The sequence below is a fragment of the Sorghum bicolor genome, chromosome 3 (assembly GCF_000003195.3).
Source record: "Sorghum bicolor cultivar BTx623 chromosome 3, Sorghum_bicolor_NCBIv3, whole genome shotgun sequence".
NCBI lineage: Eukaryota > Viridiplantae > Streptophyta > Magnoliopsida > Poales > Poaceae > Sorghum > Sorghum bicolor.
This window is the reverse complement of record NC_012872.2, coordinates 48,805,354-48,824,750: the sequence shown is the minus strand read 5'-3', so window position 1 is coordinate 48,824,750 and position 19,397 is coordinate 48,805,354. Positions and strand designations below refer to the sequence as shown.

Here is a 19,397-nt window from a genome sequence, read left to right as displayed (position 1 = left end):
AAATCCCCTGGAGTCTCGGATCGTCCCTCAAACGTTCCACGACGCTCCTTTTCAAAATTCAAACTCTCAGGCTCCAAACACATCTATTTATCCCCCCTCTTCTTCTTCTTCCTCCTCTCAATTCATTCCTTCTCATCTTCACCTCGAACCAGACTCTCCTAGCCTCCATTCCTTGCCAAGAGATCCATCTCCATGGCCCCTCCAACTAAATCTTCCAACCAAGCCATTCGCTCCAACTCCCCACGTCCGCAAAGGTCTCTAACTGAGAGCCTGGAGTTTGCCCTAGCCGTCAACGTGCTGGAGCCTGAACCACTAGCCATGGTGCCGCCGGCTGGAGGGCCGACGGGCCCCATGTGGGGGTCGCCCGACCCCAAGAGGGGTCGCCCGACCTCGCCCCGGGTGACCCAGCGCTCCGCGTCGGCCTCTCGTTCGCTCACACCGCGCAGGGGTATCGGCAAGTCCCCTGCTCGAGCCGTAACGCCGGTTCGACCTACCACGGGCCAACTTGCGCTGCGGGAGAAGGCGCCGATGGCCACCAAGCAGGCCATCACCATCTCCTCCGACACGATCCACACCTCTTCCTACTCGCCGTCCACCCCAACCTTTTGGAGGAACCACCAAGTGGTGGGCGGTGGGCCGGGAAAGGGGAAGGTGCTGATCCCGCCGTTGAACTCTAAGGAAAAGATGGAGTTGCGAGAGTCCTTTGACTCGTCAGCAAGTCCATCCATCCGGCGGAAGATGGATCCACCTCCGATCAACGGTGCGCCTGGCAAATACGAAGAAGATCCAGAAAAAGGCGACATCGAGAAGCTCCTGGAAGTCACAGCTAGCCTTAGAAAGAAAAATAGGATCTTAGAGGAGACAGTGTCGGAGCTCAGGATGGAGAATCTTGAGTTAGAAGATCACTTCCGCCACCTGCGCATTAGCACCAGCGCTAAAATCAAGCGTTTGGCACAAGCAATTGGGCGGGAGGATCTCCTCAAACCTCCATCTCCCTAAATAAATTAGTTAGTTTAGGTTATAGGCACTATTTGATTATTTAGGTTTGATTACTCAATTTTATTTTCCAATTTGTCACTTTGAATTTCACAATGTAAAAGTGCCTATACAATTGAAATTTGATCTAATAGAGTTGCTTTTGGTCCTGCTGGTGTGTTGCCACCAGCAGGACGTCTGCATTTGATCATCTCTCTCTGTTGTAAGTTCAGCTGCACGAAAACTGCAAGTGTGGGGGGGTCGCCCGACCCCCCAACTTCATCTCTGAACTGCCGTGAGCATGGAACAACACTGCATACACCTCGGCACGTCAGGGCACCAAAAACAGGCGCGATGAGGGGGTCGCCCGACCCCCTTTCTATGGCAAAAGGAAACGACACAAGTGCAGAAAGACTTCCCGAGGGACGTAGAATCGAGTGGCAGGGCCAGGAACCTCCAGGTGGGGTCGGCCGACCCTTCCATGGAGCCCTAGGCCCACCAGGCAGCTTCTATATGACGAAAGACATCTTTTCTGCCCGGTTTGCTAATTCCTCCCCCTCTCAGTCTGTCCAATTCTTTACCTTTGTGTCACAATTAAAATAAAATTTGATAGTTTAAACTTGTTTGCAAAATAAAAAGTGAACTGGTACATGATTTAAGAGAAATAGTGACATAAAGTATAGTTCTTACAATTGTTCATCCTCATGGGTAAAAATCTATAGGAACCATATTGACTAAGTTGTTGATGAAAGTGATATAACTCTTGGCTAAGAATTCATAACATTTCTATTCAAGGTACTTAGAGATTTGTTTCAAAAATATCACAAAACCATAGTATCATTTACTCCTCATTAGAAGCCATACACTTAGATATTCAAGTAACCATTTTATGAAATGCAACCTGCTTTTGTAATGAGTTTTGTCAAAACCTTGTTGACCCTAGTGAGAGTTGTATCATAGTCACAAGATCAAGATCACGTACACACCACATATATATATGCTGCTTCTACACTGGAAGTACGCAACCACATGTATTGTGCATCCACTAAATAGGTTGCTCCATACTCTAAGTGTTAGAACACCTCTCTAAATATTGTTTAGAAAATGAGACATAAAAGGGCTTGGAAAAATAAAAGAAAAAGAAAAGATGGACATGTGCAAGTCCATGAAAAAAAAAATTGAGCACATAAAGCTCGAAGAAAAAAGAAAATCTAGCCATGTCTCAATATACAAGTAGAGAGAGTGTAGTAAATAAAGGAGCAACCTAGTCCACCATATAACACACTTGCACATCTTGATCTATGACTATGACACTCCTCTCTTTGGATCCTTGTTTTTGACTTAACAATATTTGCAAAGTAGAGTATGCTACCTTGTTTATCCCTACCAAGCCCCATATAAGCCTATAATTATAGGATGAAACAAGTTGGCATTCATGCCTTGGTGAGGACTACTAAAAAACTTTGAGTGATCTAGAGCGCTAAATGAGGAGTAGGATTGAACTATGTGACTTATTTTAAAAAGTGTCATAAAAACTCTAAGTACCAAGAATATGAAATTGGAATTTGATCTTGTTCTGAGAGTTGTTCCTTTTCTCAACCTCTGAAGGATATATGCTAGACACTTACACAAAAACCCATTTGGATGAACTATGTTCGAACTAGCATTTTATGCTCACTACTATCTTAAGTTAGAAACCATTGATCACTCATTTTTAACCTTTACTCGAGGACGAGCAAAGACTCAAGTGTGGGGGGTCTTGTTGACGGTATTTATACCATGTTTTCTACTATCATAACCGTCAACATAAGACTCATTTTGGGAGAAAACAACCAAACAAAGTAGTAATATAGGTACATATAACCTAGTTCCACATGTACATGCTACTATTTGGTTGCAGGAGTAAGAACAGGTACTTTTCAAGGGTCCAAACACTAAGAAGGGGTGAATAACTAAAGATCAGTGACACCAGTAACCAAGACAACATTATAGTCATGAAGAGGAAGACATGTAGGACAGGGCTGACACCCTAACCCCATAGAATTGGGGTCGGGCGACCCCACTTTGGTGGGTCCCACAGGTCAGCTCAACTCCACCGACATCAGAGAGCCTCCAGGACACTGCAGGTGGGCCCAACCAGCCAGATAGGGGGTCGGCCGACCCCACTTCATGGCGGTTCCAGGGTCGGTTGGCCTCCCACCGACCTTGCCCACATGTTGCACATGTTAGTTTGCCTCTACCGTTGATCAGATGGCGGTTGTGAAGTCGGTTTGATCCAATGGTGCATGATGAAGATGACGCGGATCGCTGACGTGGCACCGGAGTAGCCCCTACTCCATCTCCCACTATAAATACCCCCCTATTCCTTCACTTAAATGTCATGTATCTTAGGAGTAAACTACTTTAGTAGCTTAGTGCTATCATAGTGAGTAGAGAGTGAGGAGTTCCAAGGAGGAGTCCCGGCCTGTCGGGAGTCTTCTTCGCGGAGCACCTCAGCGGAAGCAGGTCTTCTTGTAAGTCTTACTTCTGAGTCTTTTCTAGTATTTAATATTTGGTCTGGTACTTTAAGTGTAAGAATCCTTTACTGGCACATTGCTTGATCTTGAGTGCTCTTAGCTTTAGCTAAGCTTAGGGTAGCAAGAGCTAGTTTAGACGTGGTGTCTAGACTACTTCTTGCCAGTGTGGACTCCTTGTCGCAGTTGTGTAGACACCTAGTGTGAGAGTGACAGTCCTCGCTAGGCGGAAAGCTCCTCGCATCTGTTGTAGGCAAGTTGCAAATAATAGTTGGGCTGAGCAGGGTAGTCGCTTAGGAGACGGGGAGGTGAAAAACCTCGTTAACTCAATCCTCCTTTTCGGGTATCGCCCTCAGTAAAGAGTTAGGTGAAAAACCTTGACTATACTTAATTACCAAGACCAGGCATTAATACTAGTTAGACCTCTCTACCCCATTATCCTAGACCCTTTGATCATCACCTAACGATCTAAAGCCTAGTTAATTCACTTCGCGTTCCCCGTGGAAATCACGATACCTGGAATACTCCCGGTGAAGGCTACATTGACTACCGTACGCTTGCGGTATAACCGTTTGCCACTTCTTGTGTCAACAATAGTCTATCATGACACAGTAAAAGGGGAGTTGTGGCTTCACCATAGATGTGGTAGGTGGGTTCTCTCCATAATTTTTAGTTGTAGAGATTGTGCTATCGAGGATATACAGTGAAGTCTCCAATGCACGTTTAAGGGAGTGCTTTGTTTCAGAGCATATATATGGCATATATGCAGGAATCTCTAAGGCCTCGTTCATTTTGGCCGGATTGGCTACAACAATTCTTGTGGAAGCGAACAAGGCCTAACTCTTTTGCAAGAGTGTTGTTCGGTGTAACATGGAGCATTGGCTCCGGTGTGGAGGTCGGGGCAGTCGTCAGTTGCCACCGTTTCGTTGGGCACGGCCTCGAGGGTCTTGAAGAAGCAAAAGCAACTGCTCGGCAGCGTCTAATGCTGTTGTCTTGGCAATTTGGAGGAATATCCTGCTCGAATCCTTGGACGAGTACGTCGGCGTCTTGTTGTCTTGTTCATGTGCCTGCCTGTACTTACCTGTCATCTTCTAACCTCCCCATGTATATTCCTCTGGACATGGCATGAGACAGTGCTACAACACGGACATACATATGGGAAAAATCGCTAGCTCTGAATGGAGACTGGGGAGATCCTTATTACAGGTGACTCTGAAAGTGACCTTAGTATAAACAATGTAGAGTACATACGAATGATCTTTTGTTTTGTATAAATACCAGGCGTAGCTACAACGACCGTGCGACTATTATATATATTTCCACACTGTATTTAGAGAGGGGAAAACTTCCCTGGAACTTGTTCTTGCATTGTTCCTCCCTTGGAAAGGCAGTTTGTTTACTAAATTTGGAAATCCTGGCTTCTCCGTATAGTCCAATTTCTGGAACATGGGGCGATATTTATTTACACCTTTTGGTGTCATTTCGTTTTTGGCATCACCTTGACCTTCCGATTTTTTTTTGGTTTTAGGTATTTTCATTTTTATTTGACAAATATTGTTCGATCATAGACCATCATCTCGCGATTTACAAGCAAACTGTGTAATTAATTTTATTTTTGTCTATATTTAATACTCTATGCATGTGCCGTAAAATTCGATGTGACGAAGAATTTTGAAAAAAATTTGGTTTCGAGGTGAACTATACAGGACGTCCTTGAGGCATATTCTCTTATCCGAAGAATCATCCACCCCATTTACCAAGTAAACTATCATCGCTGCCTCGCTGGTGTGTCATGTAGCACTATTTTCTTGCAGCCTGCAGCTGCAGGGTAGGGCGAAGAATAACAGAGTTGGAGTTCCTGCTAACAACTGGGTTGACTCCTGATCAGGTTGCAATCGTCCATGCGTTTCCCAGATCTCATTTTGACCTTTTGACCGGTCAGGAGCCACTGCATCACATCAGAAACTGATAATAATCTGATCTGATGTCTCCTAAAGCTAAACGCAGATGGTTTACAGAGTTTTCTGCATACTTCATTACTCGTACCTGCTGCAAACTCCCTCATAGTGGTTTTGGCTTAATAAACCATCTGCGTTTAGCTTTTTTTTTGCGACCAACAAACTCATATTCTGTCACTGTGCATGGACTGAAAGTCTGAAACTGAATCCAACACCGAAACCCGAGTCAAATTCTGACATTGCGATATCTTGCACAACGTAGGAGTCCATGAGAAATTTGAAACTAGCAGTTTCCAAAATTCACAGCAGATAGATTGTACAAAATTGGAACCAATTCAGGATGAACTTGTCCGTTCTCTCAGCTATCATTCCAGTAACTTGCATTATTTACTTTAGTCTTACTACACGCTACATACATTAGTTAGGAAGGAGGAGGCTGGCAAGCCAATTAGGAGCAACAATTGATACTGTCATCGGGTTGGGATCGGAAACGGCGGCTCGAACGACCGGAGCCAGTCGGAGTCCGGCAGGTTGAGCGGCGGCAGCGAGTGGCTTCCTCTGGTGGAGCTCCCCTTGCGGACGTCCTGCATGGTGAGGAGCGCGGCCACGGTGTTGCGGAAGATGCTCTGCTCCGCCTCCGCCACGGCGAGCGCCGCCGCCGCGGCCTGGCCCTCGGGCGCCTCCGGGAACACGGCCTCCATCATGGCCTCGCACTCCCGCACCAGCTGCGACACCGTCTCCGTCTTGAAGAAAGGCTGCTGCAGCACCGTCTCCATCACCGGCAGCCGCAGCATCGCGCCCGTGCGCTTGTCGTACTTCTTCAAGATCTTGGCAAGACCTGCAGCAGCAGCAGCAGCAGGCAGCCATGGATGGCATTAAAAAATCAACATGGAAACATGCATGAACAAGGACAGATCTTTCAGCTCTGTACTACTCCTAATTCCTACCTATGTAGTTGATGCTGCTGTAGTTGAGGAGCAGCACCATGACGCCATGGAAGTTGACGATCTCCCTGCGGATGGCGGCGACCTCGGCGTCGTGCTGCGCCGGGGTCACCGGCACGGCGGCGCCCGCCGCTCTGCGGTCCAGCGCGCGCTTGATGTCGTTCTGCAGCTCCCGGTGGCGGATGATGAACTCCTCCTCCTGGTCCAGGAAGAAGGCGTTGATCTTCTCGGTCTCGGCGTCGACCTCGGCGACGAACTCGGCCTCCTCCGCCGGCAGCGGCGGGCAGACGCCGGAGAGGGCTTTGACGCAGCGCTTCAGCTCCTTGTAGCGCAGGAACTGGTCCTGCCACTCCGGCAGGCTCTGATCGATCTGCCTCCTCAGCCACTTGCCAAACTGCACCATCCCGGCCTGATCTTGCTTTGGTTCACTTCTAGTCTAGCTAGCTGCCGATCAACTCGCTGATAATATATAGTACTAGTAATCACTGATGATGGTCACCCAATGTAATCAATTGCTCGCTACCAATCCATTGTATATAGTGGATTACCAAGGGTGATAACGAAGGGGAGGTTGGCCGTGGAGGTTCTCCGAATATTTAGTGGCATATGCTTGAGCCTGATGAGCGTGCTCACGACACGAGGGCACAGGACGCTCTGAAAGGTGAAAGGTCGTGCCTAGCTACGCGCACCCGGCGTACTTGTAAGGCCTTGTTTACATGCAAAAAGTTTTTGGATTTTGACACTGTAGCATTTTCGTTTTTATTTGATAAACATTGTCTAATTATGGAGTAAATAGGCTTAAAAGATTTGTGTCGTGATTTACAGGTAAACTGTGCAATTAGTTATTCTTTTTATCTATATTTAATACTTCATGTATTTGCCGCAAGATTCGATGTGACGGGGAATCTTGTAAAGTTTTGGGTTTTTGGATGTATCTAAACAAGGCCTAATTGTTTTCGTCTCCTGGCCTCCTGGGGCAGTGCCGCATCCCAACCCCCGTGTCAATTTCTAGAGTTGTATTTAGGTCAAAAAATTAATATATTCAACCAGATCTATAGAAAAATATAAATATTGTGACATCAAATGAGATTATTATTAAAAATATAGTTTATGTCGTATATGGTGATACTAATTTGGTGACATAAATCTTGATGTTTTTTTTCAGAAGTTTAGTCAAACTTTTAAAAAAATAACTTAAAACAACTCTGAAAATTTATTTATTTAGTGACTAAAGGGTGTATAAAGCTACTAATGTTCATGTACTAACATGTTATATTGGACATTTAACTACTTCTACATGGAACCGAGCAACCGATAAGGCAATCGTACTTGTTCATAACCAGATTTAAGAAACCTGCATGAACTCTTCTATTTTTTATGGTTACGATTGGATTTAGCATTCCAGTCATAAACTCCATTGGCTCTAGAAATTTGATGTCTAAAGCCATTCGTGTTCCAACTTTGATTATAAAGTGTTGTTTGTGTGTTGATTTTTTTAAGATAATGATTTATTTTGAGACCGGTGCTTTCAGGATTGAAAAAGTCACTCCATTGGCTCTTGGAAAGCCAGGCTACTAGCTAGCAGGCCCCACAGTTCTATCTGGATCTTGGTCACACTTTGGTTGTTTTGGTCATACTAGATCCCGGTTAGGACGGTTTGCCTTAAAGACATATGCTTTTGTTTATAACTATGGTTGTTTACTGATCTAATGCATCCTCGACAGAGGATGACTAAAGCTTGAATTTTCTTAATTCAAAAAGTTCTATCTTGAGGGATAGTTTTATTATTTACAAAAGTATGCGTCAGTTATGTTGATAAACTATTTTATAATGAAAGATATATTTTTAAAAACATATCGCTGTCCAACGTGCCCCTTTTGTTATCTAAAAACAACAAAAGAGTACTGTATCGAAGTTAAAAAGACACGACGCATTGAACATGTACTCAATTCATCCCAAATTATAAGACGTTTGACTTTTTTAACATTAAGTTTGATCACTCATCTGATTCAAAAATTCGTGCAAAATATTATTTCTTTTGTCGTAGCTTAGTTTATTAATAAAAGTTCCTTAAGAATAACTTAAATTTAACTATGTTTTCGTAAATTTTTAAAATAAAACGAGTGGTCAAACTTGAAAATGTCTTATAATTTGAGATGAAGGGAGTATATCTAAAAAATCATATGTGGGGCACTGGTGTGGTGTAGGCCAGGTGCATCTAGTAACTTTTATAGTGTCGAGATGGGAGCGAAGATAAACAGACTGGTCGAGGGACGAATAGAGAAAGAGCGGTGACAAAAATTCAAAGCGTACACAAACAGCATATTCCTGGCGGCAAGTCAGAAACTATCGGTGGCAAACGACGACTAGAGCTTTTGTTTGTATTTGGAGGCAAGGTAGCTGGGAAAAGGGTTGATTCCATGGGATATTCTTCGAGCTAATAAGGTCACTATAAGCTGGAAAAGCGTACACAAGCAGGCTGCTTTCCCAAGCTAAATAAGGTCACTGTCTCGTCTCATTTGTTATCCTTCCGCTGATAAAAGCAATGCAAGGGGACATGCTCCCCAAGAGTTGTTTTCGACGATATACAAATCTTGGTACGGCAAGCCCAACGACAGGATGCATCTAAACCGTGGATTTCGGACACCAGATAACTTTTTTTTTTCAAACTTACCATGTTAGTTCCAAAAAAAGAGAGAGAGGAAGATGGCATGAAAGAATATTATTGACATCGCATAAGAACGTCAAAATTATAGTGTAAGTTCCAAGAAAAAGAAAAGGAACGTCAAAATTGAACTAGTTAAGTCTTTAGTTATTTGTTAAGTCAATCACTAGTCCACTTGTTTGGATCTTTAAAGTCTATAAACTTTGGCCAACTAGTTGTAAGTTCATGGGATCCAAACAGGCTCAGTATTAGCCGCATCTTAACTAATAATTAGTCCACTATAGTTGACAAAGGAAAACTAAAGTGGATTAACTAGTCTATGTATCCAAACAACATTAGAAAAACTTTAGTTACCTATCTCCAACCATCTTTGTTAAACCAATTATCTATATATCTCAACACTCCAATAACTTCTATATTTTGTTCGGTACTTCGAAGAGCTAGCTTTGCGCTCTTTCTTTGTCTAGTGAGTAACTATGAATAGTGGACGAAAATATTTGGAGATCTAGTTTAAGAAGCTGTTAGAGGAGATTTTTTTCACCAAAATCTCTATATTCTATCAATATGGCGAGTATAAAGAGTCTTTTGGAGTTACTAACTATTAATTTAACTAATGAACTAAAAATTAATCTTAGGTGATCCATATCGGCCCTAAATATTGCGTTGCAGTTGGTTTCAATTTGTTAATACTTGTATCTTATTAATGAATTTTATGCTTTGGTATGGGAGTACTCCAGTTCATTACAACTTTACAAGTGACAGACTCCGATCACATACTGTTCAATTGGTTTTCCTGCCCTCAACAAGTGATAATTTTATGGAGAAACTCCATGTCGAATACAGAAAAACAAAACCAACCAAATAGGAATGATCATGGTACTCTGCTCTCTTGATTGTGGCTTCACAAGACAAAAAAAATGTTTATTCTTGCCTTAGGAAGAGCAGATAGGAATCTGATGAGTTTTGATCTGAAAGTAAGTATTAACAAAAGGACAGAGGATATAAACATCCAGAATCATTCTTTTGACATCAGTTTGTCTTTCCGTCTTTATTCTCTCCCATATAAAGGATGGCCCTTAAGGCTGATGAGTTCTAAATTTGGGGTTTATTCCACAGCATATCCACTGAAAACCATGCTTTTAGCGTGTGCCATCAGTTCGTCAGAGTTATATTCTTCTGTTGATTTCTTTCGAGTCATTGGTTTTGAGATGAGCTGCCATGCGCGTAGATAAATCCAGTCTCTGATAAATCTTGTAAATTTCTAATATTGATTTGTTTGTGCTATGTAACAATAAAAAAATACAAGGGTTCAAGGCTTGTTTGGTTGGACACCCGAATAGTCTGTCTAGAAAATAAGTGTTGCCCAAGAGTTACATATACAATTTGATGAAATCCGTTTGGTCAGGAAAGTTGGAATATAATTCGTCTGATTGGAAGCATGTGCCTGAGAATGCTAAGGAGAGGAAAGCCCAAAAAGTAATCTGTTTCCTAAATGGCTTACATGGTTCTCTTTCTTCGGTTGATATTTATGATAAGCTTACGTATGACTATTTTAATTATTATAGTTTGGATTTGGATCGTCTACATATGATATTTAGTTCCCTTCCCCATTTAATTAGATTTTAAAAACATATTTTTTTTCTAGAGAAATCTCAAAAATATTTAATAGCCACAATTCAAACGTGATTGATAAAAAGGTACTATTTCCTTATGTGGAAATATAAAAGTGCCATATTTTACCTTGTATCCAACTATTAGCAAAAAAAGTTAAGACGCGAAAAAAAAAGCTACAGAAGTCGTAAAGGCATACTGTTCTTTTGGAGGCCAGGGCTGCATTCAAATGGATCCCGGCGGCAAGACATATGATGCAGCCGTCCACCCAGGCAGATTGACTCCTCATTGATCTATATTACCCGCACGACTCGATCGAGCCACAAGCGCCACACCCTTGGCTCCTTATCCTGTGACCCCCGCGTCTACTCTTTTCTCGCACTTGCTGGCTCCGTCGCTCCTGCTGCCCACGCCCACACGACCGCGCCTCCTGCCGCATCTCCAGCGAGCTGTCCCTCGCTTCCTACCTCCTTGTCCCACGACGTCCATGGCCACCGGAGTGGGGGTGATGGCGAGCAGCTTCCAATGAGCCCGCACACCTCCCCTCTCTCCCTACTCTCTCATCCTCGCGCGTTGTAACCTCCATGTATCTCGAGATGAGGACGACGACGTGGTTCCGACAAGGTAGGTGGAGAGGGATCTAGATCTGAGGCCTCTCTCCCCCTTCTTCCCCGAGACATCCATGGCCATCGGAGTGGGGGCCATGGCGGGCGGCTTTCAGTGAACCCGCGCACCTCCCCTCCCTCATCGCTCTCTCATCTTCGTGCGCTGTAACATCCATGTGTGGCTCAGACGAGGTAGGTAGAGAGAGATCTAGATCTTAGGTCTTTCTCCCCTTCCTTTTTCCATTGGATCTAGATCTACTCCCTCATCCTGCATCTCCTCCTCCTCCTCCTCTTCTTCCCCTTTTGGATCTAAGGGTTTGGTGGTAGCTAGTGTTCCGGCGAGTCAGATCTCGTCGTTGTTTTTGCAATGATTCATTTTCAATATTGCAATAGATGATGTTGAATGTTATAATGGTACCTTTTTTTGTTGTTGCAACAAGCATTTCTTTGATGTTGCAAAGTAGTTCTTTAGAAGTTTCATTTTGCTTTTGACGTTGTTGCAGCAGATTCTCCCCCGATGTTGTAGTAGATTTTTTTGTTGCAACGGGCGTTTTTTCTGATGTTACATTAGTGGTGCTTGAGATGTTGTAATAGTTTTTTCTCATTGTTGTAGCAGATTCTCTCCCGATATTGCAGTAGATTTTGTTGTTGCAACAACCGTTTTTTCTTCTGATGTTGCATTAGTAGTGCTTGAGATGTTGTAATAGCTTTTTCTCAATGTTGTAGCAGATTTTCCCCTAATATTGCACTAGATGTTTCTGAATGTTGCAGTAGACTTTTTTTTGACGTTGCACTTCATATTTTTGTTCGTTGCATTAGATGTTTTTTTTAATATTTCAATAGCTTTTTTCCGTTTGTTTTAGCAGTTTTTTTCTTTTTTTTGTATTTTAGATATCCTTCGACGTTTGCAATAGTCTTTTTTCATTGTTGCAGCTAGAGGGCAGACTATGGTGATGAGCTAGTGGTAGGGTCAGAGGTGCTAGATTGACGAGGTTGTGGACGGCAGATCTATGCACGTGGGGGTCGTCTTTCTTCTCTGTGCGAGCGCGGGACGAGGGTCGGTTCTGTGAGGACGAGTTGTAAGCGGGCGGATGTGCTAGGGGCGACGAGGTGAGGGGTGAGGCAGGGTGGAGACGGGCTCCTTGCGCGGGGAGCGAACGAAAGGCAGTCCCCCGCGCGGGGCAAGTTGGTTGGAGGCGATGGTTTTTTTCTCCGTATGGTGCGGGTCAGGAGCTCGGCGTCCGAACGCACTACTGGCGCCGAACGTTCGGGCACTAGCAGTACTGTTTTCTTTTGGTAGCACAAAATCATGTCGAAAACTGGACTCGACCTGAAGTAGGGACGGACCTGAAAGAACAGCTTCTAGCTCCTAGGGGCTATATATTTGGTTGGAAGCCTGAATGACTTGCTTTTAAGAATGGCAACAGGGCGGGTTCGGATCGGGTGAAGTCTATGTGCACCCGAACCCGAAACCGAACCGAACACCGATTCGGGTGATAACCCCTCCCCAAAACCAAACCCGTGGATACCCGAAACACGAATGGATACCCGAAACCCGCTTTCTATGTCAACATAATAATAGCAATAAGGACTTTGTGTAAATATGTACATGATATATATACACATATTTACATGTATAAACAAGAGGCAATAAAACATAAATATTTTCATGAGTTAGCTTAAAATAAATTTCATAATATAAGTCAACAAGTTATTATTACCATATTATAAAATAAAATTAATTTTAATGACTTATTTCAGATATCCATTGGATATCCACAGGTGGAAAACCAAACCCGAAACCGAACCCGATAGGTTTCGAGGCCCCAAACTCGAAAACCGTGGGTGAAAAATCATCCCCAAATCTGAACCCGCGAGAACCAAAACCCGCAGATATCCAATCCGAAACCGCCCCGCTCGGCTGCCATCCTTGCTTGCTTTGCCGGAGAAGCCTGAGTGACTTGCCTGAAAAAGTAAATGTTGTCCAAAGAATGTCCGTTTGGTTGAGGGCATGTGCCTCAAACTGCTAATAGGGAATATGTATAATACTAATGTGTTTATAATACCATGGTATATATGATTAACGTACGCTCTTATGGTTTGACTCAAATAAATAGATGGTTTAGATTAGTTTTATTTTTCCAAAATGTGCACTAGAGACTAACAAATACCAAAATTCCGGCAAAAGCTTTTTGCCTAATAAGTCGCCATGATTAATCACGGACATCAAGCAACTCGCCATGATAAGAAAAAAAAAGCCAATTTGGTTTTATTTAAGAGCAGTAGGAATCGGACAAAAGAAACAAGAGAAATGGTAGAGACAAACTAATTAGAGCAATTTGCCTAGGCAACACCGGCATTGCAGCCAGGCGCTCGATATCAATCGCCTGGACATCCACGCACTTTCCCGGTACAGGCAGCTACTCAGGAGACCAACCAAATTTGTCGCAGGGCTTGAACCAAACAAGCCCTTGAACCTGGCATAGATCAACTTCAACATTCAAGATTTACTGAAACTAGGCACAGATCATTTTAAAATCAAGTGTACCCAATCTTTCTGGTACAATTATATGTGTGGTCCAAATTGATGTGCATTTGAGTCTGTTCAATTGCACAACTCAAACAGTGGCTTCAACTTCAATGTCAATGACTTGGAGCAGGCATTAAGTGGGAGCAGCAAACAGGATGAAAAGGCATTATACCTCGTGCATCGAAGTAACCTGAAATTTAGGGAAACAATCACCTGTATTAAGCTGAAGCACGCACTCACTTTTTTTTGGGTTAAAATAAACTGATAAAGCGACCATTCACGGACACACAAACCATTATACAAGCTGGTTTAACCCATGCCAAACTTACCTCGAAACTCGGTGTTGAGCTAGAGCCAAACTATAGTCTAATAATAATATTGACCTTTCTTCAGATAGCCTGAAGCTCAAGCTTCTTTCATATAACGGTATTGTTGAGACAACCATGACATAAAACATACAGACAGAACCTAGCTATACTTATGGACACATATAATATAGCACAATTATGAGCCATTTGTACAGGCTATTTTCAAAACAAAATTCACATTTCCGATATGCTGTAGGAGCAACTAAAATATTTGGATGAAAAAAATAACTAGCCTCATAAAAACATTATCAAACTGGAGGTAATCCTGAGAAGAGAAAAACCAATACTATTTATTTCATGAGAATCCATACAAGTCATTTAATATAGATTTGAGTTTCGACATTATGTTTATATAAATAATAGATGTTATCAAATGCCCCATTTAGGATTGTAGTCAGATACTGTTTACAAAAATGACAGAATCCAAACAACTTGAATTTACAAGAAACATTCATATGAGGCAAACATTCAAGGTCCCATAATCACATTGCTTGAAATGATAGAAGGGCTCCTGGTAAACTTTGATGTATTAATTTTGTTTATTCGCTCATTCTGCTCAGCAAGTAAAGTCAATGTTACACAAGATCTGTTTCTTAACAAGGAAAAGAGTAGAACAAAATGTCTTTCTGCAAGTCTATATAAACATACATGATGAGACTTGGCGAAAAAGATATTTCTTGTGGTTTGTTCAGAACTTCAAACAGAAACTAATGCTAGATGTTTACCAACAAAAAAACCCTACTAGACAATGAGATAATGCACAACACAAACTTTAAAATAAAAGAATCTAAAACTTACGGTTTTGTTCATAACTTTTCTTTTAGACAATAGAACAGGTTCCAGCCTCTACTCCACCAAAAGGGAAAACACAGCTGTTCAATACATCATGAGCACATAGACTCCATCTCCAACAGATATAGTTCAGAAACAATTAGCAATAATAACGAAGTAAAGACTGAAGTGAAACTTCACTTCTATTCCGAAATTTCCAGCCGAACTTCACATTTACTTCCATGATGACTATTCAAGCAATCTGCATCCATCCTTGAGACTCGCTCTTGCACTTTCCGTAAATAGCAGCGACCATTGACAGATCCAGTATGTTGCCCTACAGATGACCTGCAAAAAGGTGTTAGATTTAGCCTTATTGAATACCATATCGTTTCTATTCAACCATAAGGCCCAACGTAAAGCAGCAATACCTACTAAAATTTGATTTCTAAGTTTTGGTTGAATGCTAAGCAGCCAAGAATCAAACAAATGTGACATGCTAGTGGGTGGCTGAATTCCAAAAATGATATGACAATATTCCAAATAAATCTAGCAAAATGGCAATCAAAGAAGAGGTGCAGAACTACAAAAACAACACTTGACACTGCCTTGCCAATTCCTTTTTGCTAGATTGTCTTTTGTTAGTGTGACACCCTTGAAAAGATACCAAAGGAAAATCTTAATTTTCAATGGTGCCTTGATGTTTCAAAGTAGGCTCTTGTGAGTTACTACCCCTTCTTGTACCATATACATGTACATAGAACGATCCTTGAAAGAGCCGTTGTTCTGTGAAGTCCAAATGAAACTATGCTTACAGTCAGTAAGGTTAATCAGAGTTAATTTACATACCAGGACAAGCCAAATCATCTAGATTGGAACCCAGTAAGGCTCTCCTAAAGGACACATTAAGGGCCTGTTTGGATGATGCGGTATTTGAAAACTGTAATATCACAAAACTGTAGTTTTATAAGACAAATAGGCACAAAACCATGGTTAAGAAAAAAAGAGGTCACAAGTGGAGTTTCTAATCTAAAACTCTAAAAAGACTACAGTTTTGACAAAACTATGGCTTTAGGGACTACAAGATTTGTTGCATCCAAACACCTAGTAGCTTTTAAAAACCAAAGTATTTTGTAAAACCAGAGTATTCCTCTAATACTTTGAAAATACTTTGCATCCAAGCAAGGCCTAAGTGGTATGGAGCTCAGTATTTGTGACACTGTAGCATCTCTTGTCCTGACAATCCTATATAGAGACCTATATAGAGAAGGATTCAACACCAATTATCTCCCAACCAGTTGTCTTCCCAAAACCTGATATGGGATTCATCATGAATTTGGAAGTATCCACATGCCAAGAATTGGTCTTTACTGCCATTAGGCTGGACCAAAATGTGAGTCACCTGATTGTTTCTTTACTTGAGTGAGGGTTTTATTGGACAAGTATATCTTTTTAAGGAGATTTTGCCAAACACCCTCCTCATTGATGTAAACAACCACTTACTCAATATAAAATTATTTTGAATATCCAAGTTTTGGACACCCAAACCTCCAAAATCCTTAGGCCTACAAAGTACACTCCAATTAGTGAGCCTATATTTCTTTTTGTGTTCATCACATTGTCAAAAGAATCTAGAACGGTAATAGTCTAACTTTTGGAGGACACCCCTAGGAACCTCAAAGGAGAGCATATACATAGCCAAATTAGTTAGCACTGAGTTAATCAAAACTAGTCTTCTACCAACAGAAAGGAGTTTGCCCTTCCAACTACTAAGCTTTTTCTGAAATTTCTCCTCTATTACCAACCTCCTTATTAGAGAGCTCATGATGATGCATAGGAATGCCTAACTATGGAAAAGGAAAGTTTCCAGTTGTGCAACCAGAAAGTTCATAACACTTAGCAAATGAAAGCAAATAGATTAATTCAGTTCATCAAAGCATCCTTAAGAAATAGATTAGAGAATCAAATGCTGCATAGTACAATTTCCAAACATATGACACCAGTTCATTCACATTAGCCTCTTACAGGAACTGAAAATTGTTCACAACATGCTAACTCCATCAATACATCCTGGTAGAACACCATATTGTAGTAAACATGATAAATCCAGTACACTGCCCTAAAACTCAAAAGATATAGCCCATACCTTACACTAACCATGCATTAAGGCACCAATGTCATCACACTGGCAAGCTGCTGCATCTTTTAGTGCCCATCTGAAAACCATTCTGAGAAGCAAGGGATGTAAGGTAGATATGGGTCCACAGATTGGTCTGAAAGAATGCAGATATCATGCACTTTTCTGTTATCTATATTGTAGGACACAAGGTTTCTGCACAGCCCAAAATCATGAAAACCACACTACATTCTGGATGGAATGCAATCACACTAGGTGGAAAATCATCTTCAAAGAAAATATTATGTGTTCCAAATAATTCAATTGAATTGATAGTCTGCTTTAGGCTCCACTCTTTGCCACCATAATCATTGAGAACCCAAATTGGTAGTTCAGAGCTGTACCTGGGACGGCGCACAGCATACAAGTGCCCTTGATACATCCCGATGAATCTAAAATAGTAGGGCGTACGAATAGTTCTCCATATCTTTCCTTCTGTGTCCACTGTGTTTACTGAAGAATCAAGGGTAATCACATGCAGAGCACCATTATAAAAGACACTGGAGTTAAATATTGTTATAGATTTTTCACCCCATTGACTTTGGTGGTAAGTCCACCTCCCAGTTTGTGATGAGTAGATCTCCAAGGCAATGACTTGATGGTACCAATCATCAATCAGATCCTCCTCATGAACTTCATTATCCTGCACACCACGTGTGAACTCTGAGAGCAAAAACACTGTAAAGTGTGAGGACACGGTTGGGTCGAAACCCAAATACATGGCAGATCTTCCTAGCCTTGCTTCTGTCTTTGGCAATACAGTCCATTTCTCAGTAGCAGGATTACAGACAACATGGTCATATTCACAGACCGAAGACTCCTTCTTGCATTAGCACAGAAGAAGGCCATTGTAGCAGTGGACAAACTTGACTTCAACATAGTTGGCTGAAAATAAGAAGTTAAGGGAGGGGTCAACCATAGGTTGGCCTCTCCCTAACAAGTTGGTGAAGTGGTGATAGAGGCCAGAGGGGTTGAATGTAAGCTCTGTGTAACTTTGGTAGAAGAAGCCCGATAAGGTCTGGGGCGCTTTCTTGCACACGATGGGATCAGAGCAGAAGGCAAGCCAGGACTTAGACACGCACTTGAGGCGGCACAGGACTTGTAAGGCACACGTGAGAGGATCTCCAGGAGGAGGTCATCGGTGAGACTGACCACAGAATGCTCCTTTCTTGAACTGTCCTCCATCCCACTGCGTTGCGGGTATCCAATCTGCAAATGTAGGGGGGTGGATCCAATTCCAAGTTGGAAATGGTGGACAAAAAACTGGCTTTCCCCAAGCTTAGGCGCTCAGATCAATCTGCAGAGCTCCCCTCCATCACAGAAACACTTTAGATCTACATGTTTCTTCTTCACTTTTGAAGGCACTGTTGGCTACATTTCACATAAAAATCACAGAATCACTACATCTACTACTCCAAATTAGCGTAAATTTGGAGATAAAAAATTTTGGCAACAACAAATCAGACCTGGAACTGAAGGTGACACAGACCTGCTCCAGAAACGCAGTACCAGCCGACGCTGCACCAAGTGGCCACACTCTGAAAAACTGTCTTTTAGTAACAGGTGTGGCATGAAAACTTGTGTCAAACATTAGTATCTAGTGTTTCAGATTGTAGGATATGACCATAGGACGTTCGTGGCTTGCAGTGAGGTATTTCAATTACACACGGCAATATAATTGACACACTGCCATTCCTAGTGTTTACTCTTGGGTAAGCATTTCACTGTCAATATCTTCTCACTGCAAGCCTAAATAAACTGTGTAACTGGAATAAAGAAACTTGTCTTGTCGTTGCTAGTTGGCTGGCTATATATACATTATACAATTATTAAATGTCAAACAACTATGCCAAAGATTATGAGGTAGGACGTTACAGCACAAAGCTACAGCTAATAAGAACCCTAGATCCTAGATCTGATAGACATGAAAAAATCTTCAGCTTGCAAACAAAGAAGAGGAGGGGAGCAGCCGGAGCAATCACCTGATGGGCGGGAGAGTCGTCACGGCAGGGCTGCGGACACGCGGGCGAAGTGGCAACGGCCGTACGCCGCGATGCAGTACTTCATGAACTCCAGATGCCACCACAGCCAATGTGCGTCTAGGGCCTAGCTTTCCGGAGGTGAGTTAGTCGAGGAGTTGGACACCGCCACCGTCCGCATATCGAACTAGAAGGTATTGACGCCGGTGTTGGCGCTGCGTCAGGGATGGACGGCGGTGGTGGCGGAGGGACAAACCAACCTGCGGTGTGACGGAACAAGCGAGCTTTGTTGTTTGCACTAA

At 42.4% G+C, this 19,397-nt stretch overlaps 1 protein-coding gene and 1 long non-coding RNA gene across 3 annotated transcripts; both read right to left on the bottom strand.

Annotated features, from left to right (window-relative positions):
- LOC8075458 (SPX domain-containing protein 6) lies at positions 5,712–7,038 on the bottom strand. Its single transcript, XM_002455717.2, has 2 exons — positions 6,394–7,038; positions 5,712–6,284 (listed from the first exon to the last, which is right to left on the bottom strand). The coding sequence occupies exons 1-2, from the start codon at positions 6,791–6,793 to the stop codon at positions 5,917–5,919; spliced, it is 768 nt and encodes a 255-aa protein (XP_002455762.1). The 5' UTR covers positions 6,794–7,038; the 3' UTR covers positions 5,712–5,916.
- On the bottom strand, positions 13,513–19,397 carry LOC8074987. 2 transcript variants are annotated; one of them, XR_002450755.1, is made up of 6 exons: positions 19,099–19,397; positions 18,583–18,654; positions 17,461–18,487; positions 17,087–17,168; positions 14,968–15,288; positions 13,513–13,991 (listed from the first exon to the last, which is right to left on the bottom strand). It is a non-coding gene; the product is annotated as an uncharacterized LOC8074987 (long non-coding RNA). The 2 variants fall into 2 exon arrangements; XR_002450754.1 differs by having other exon boundaries at positions 17,087–18,487.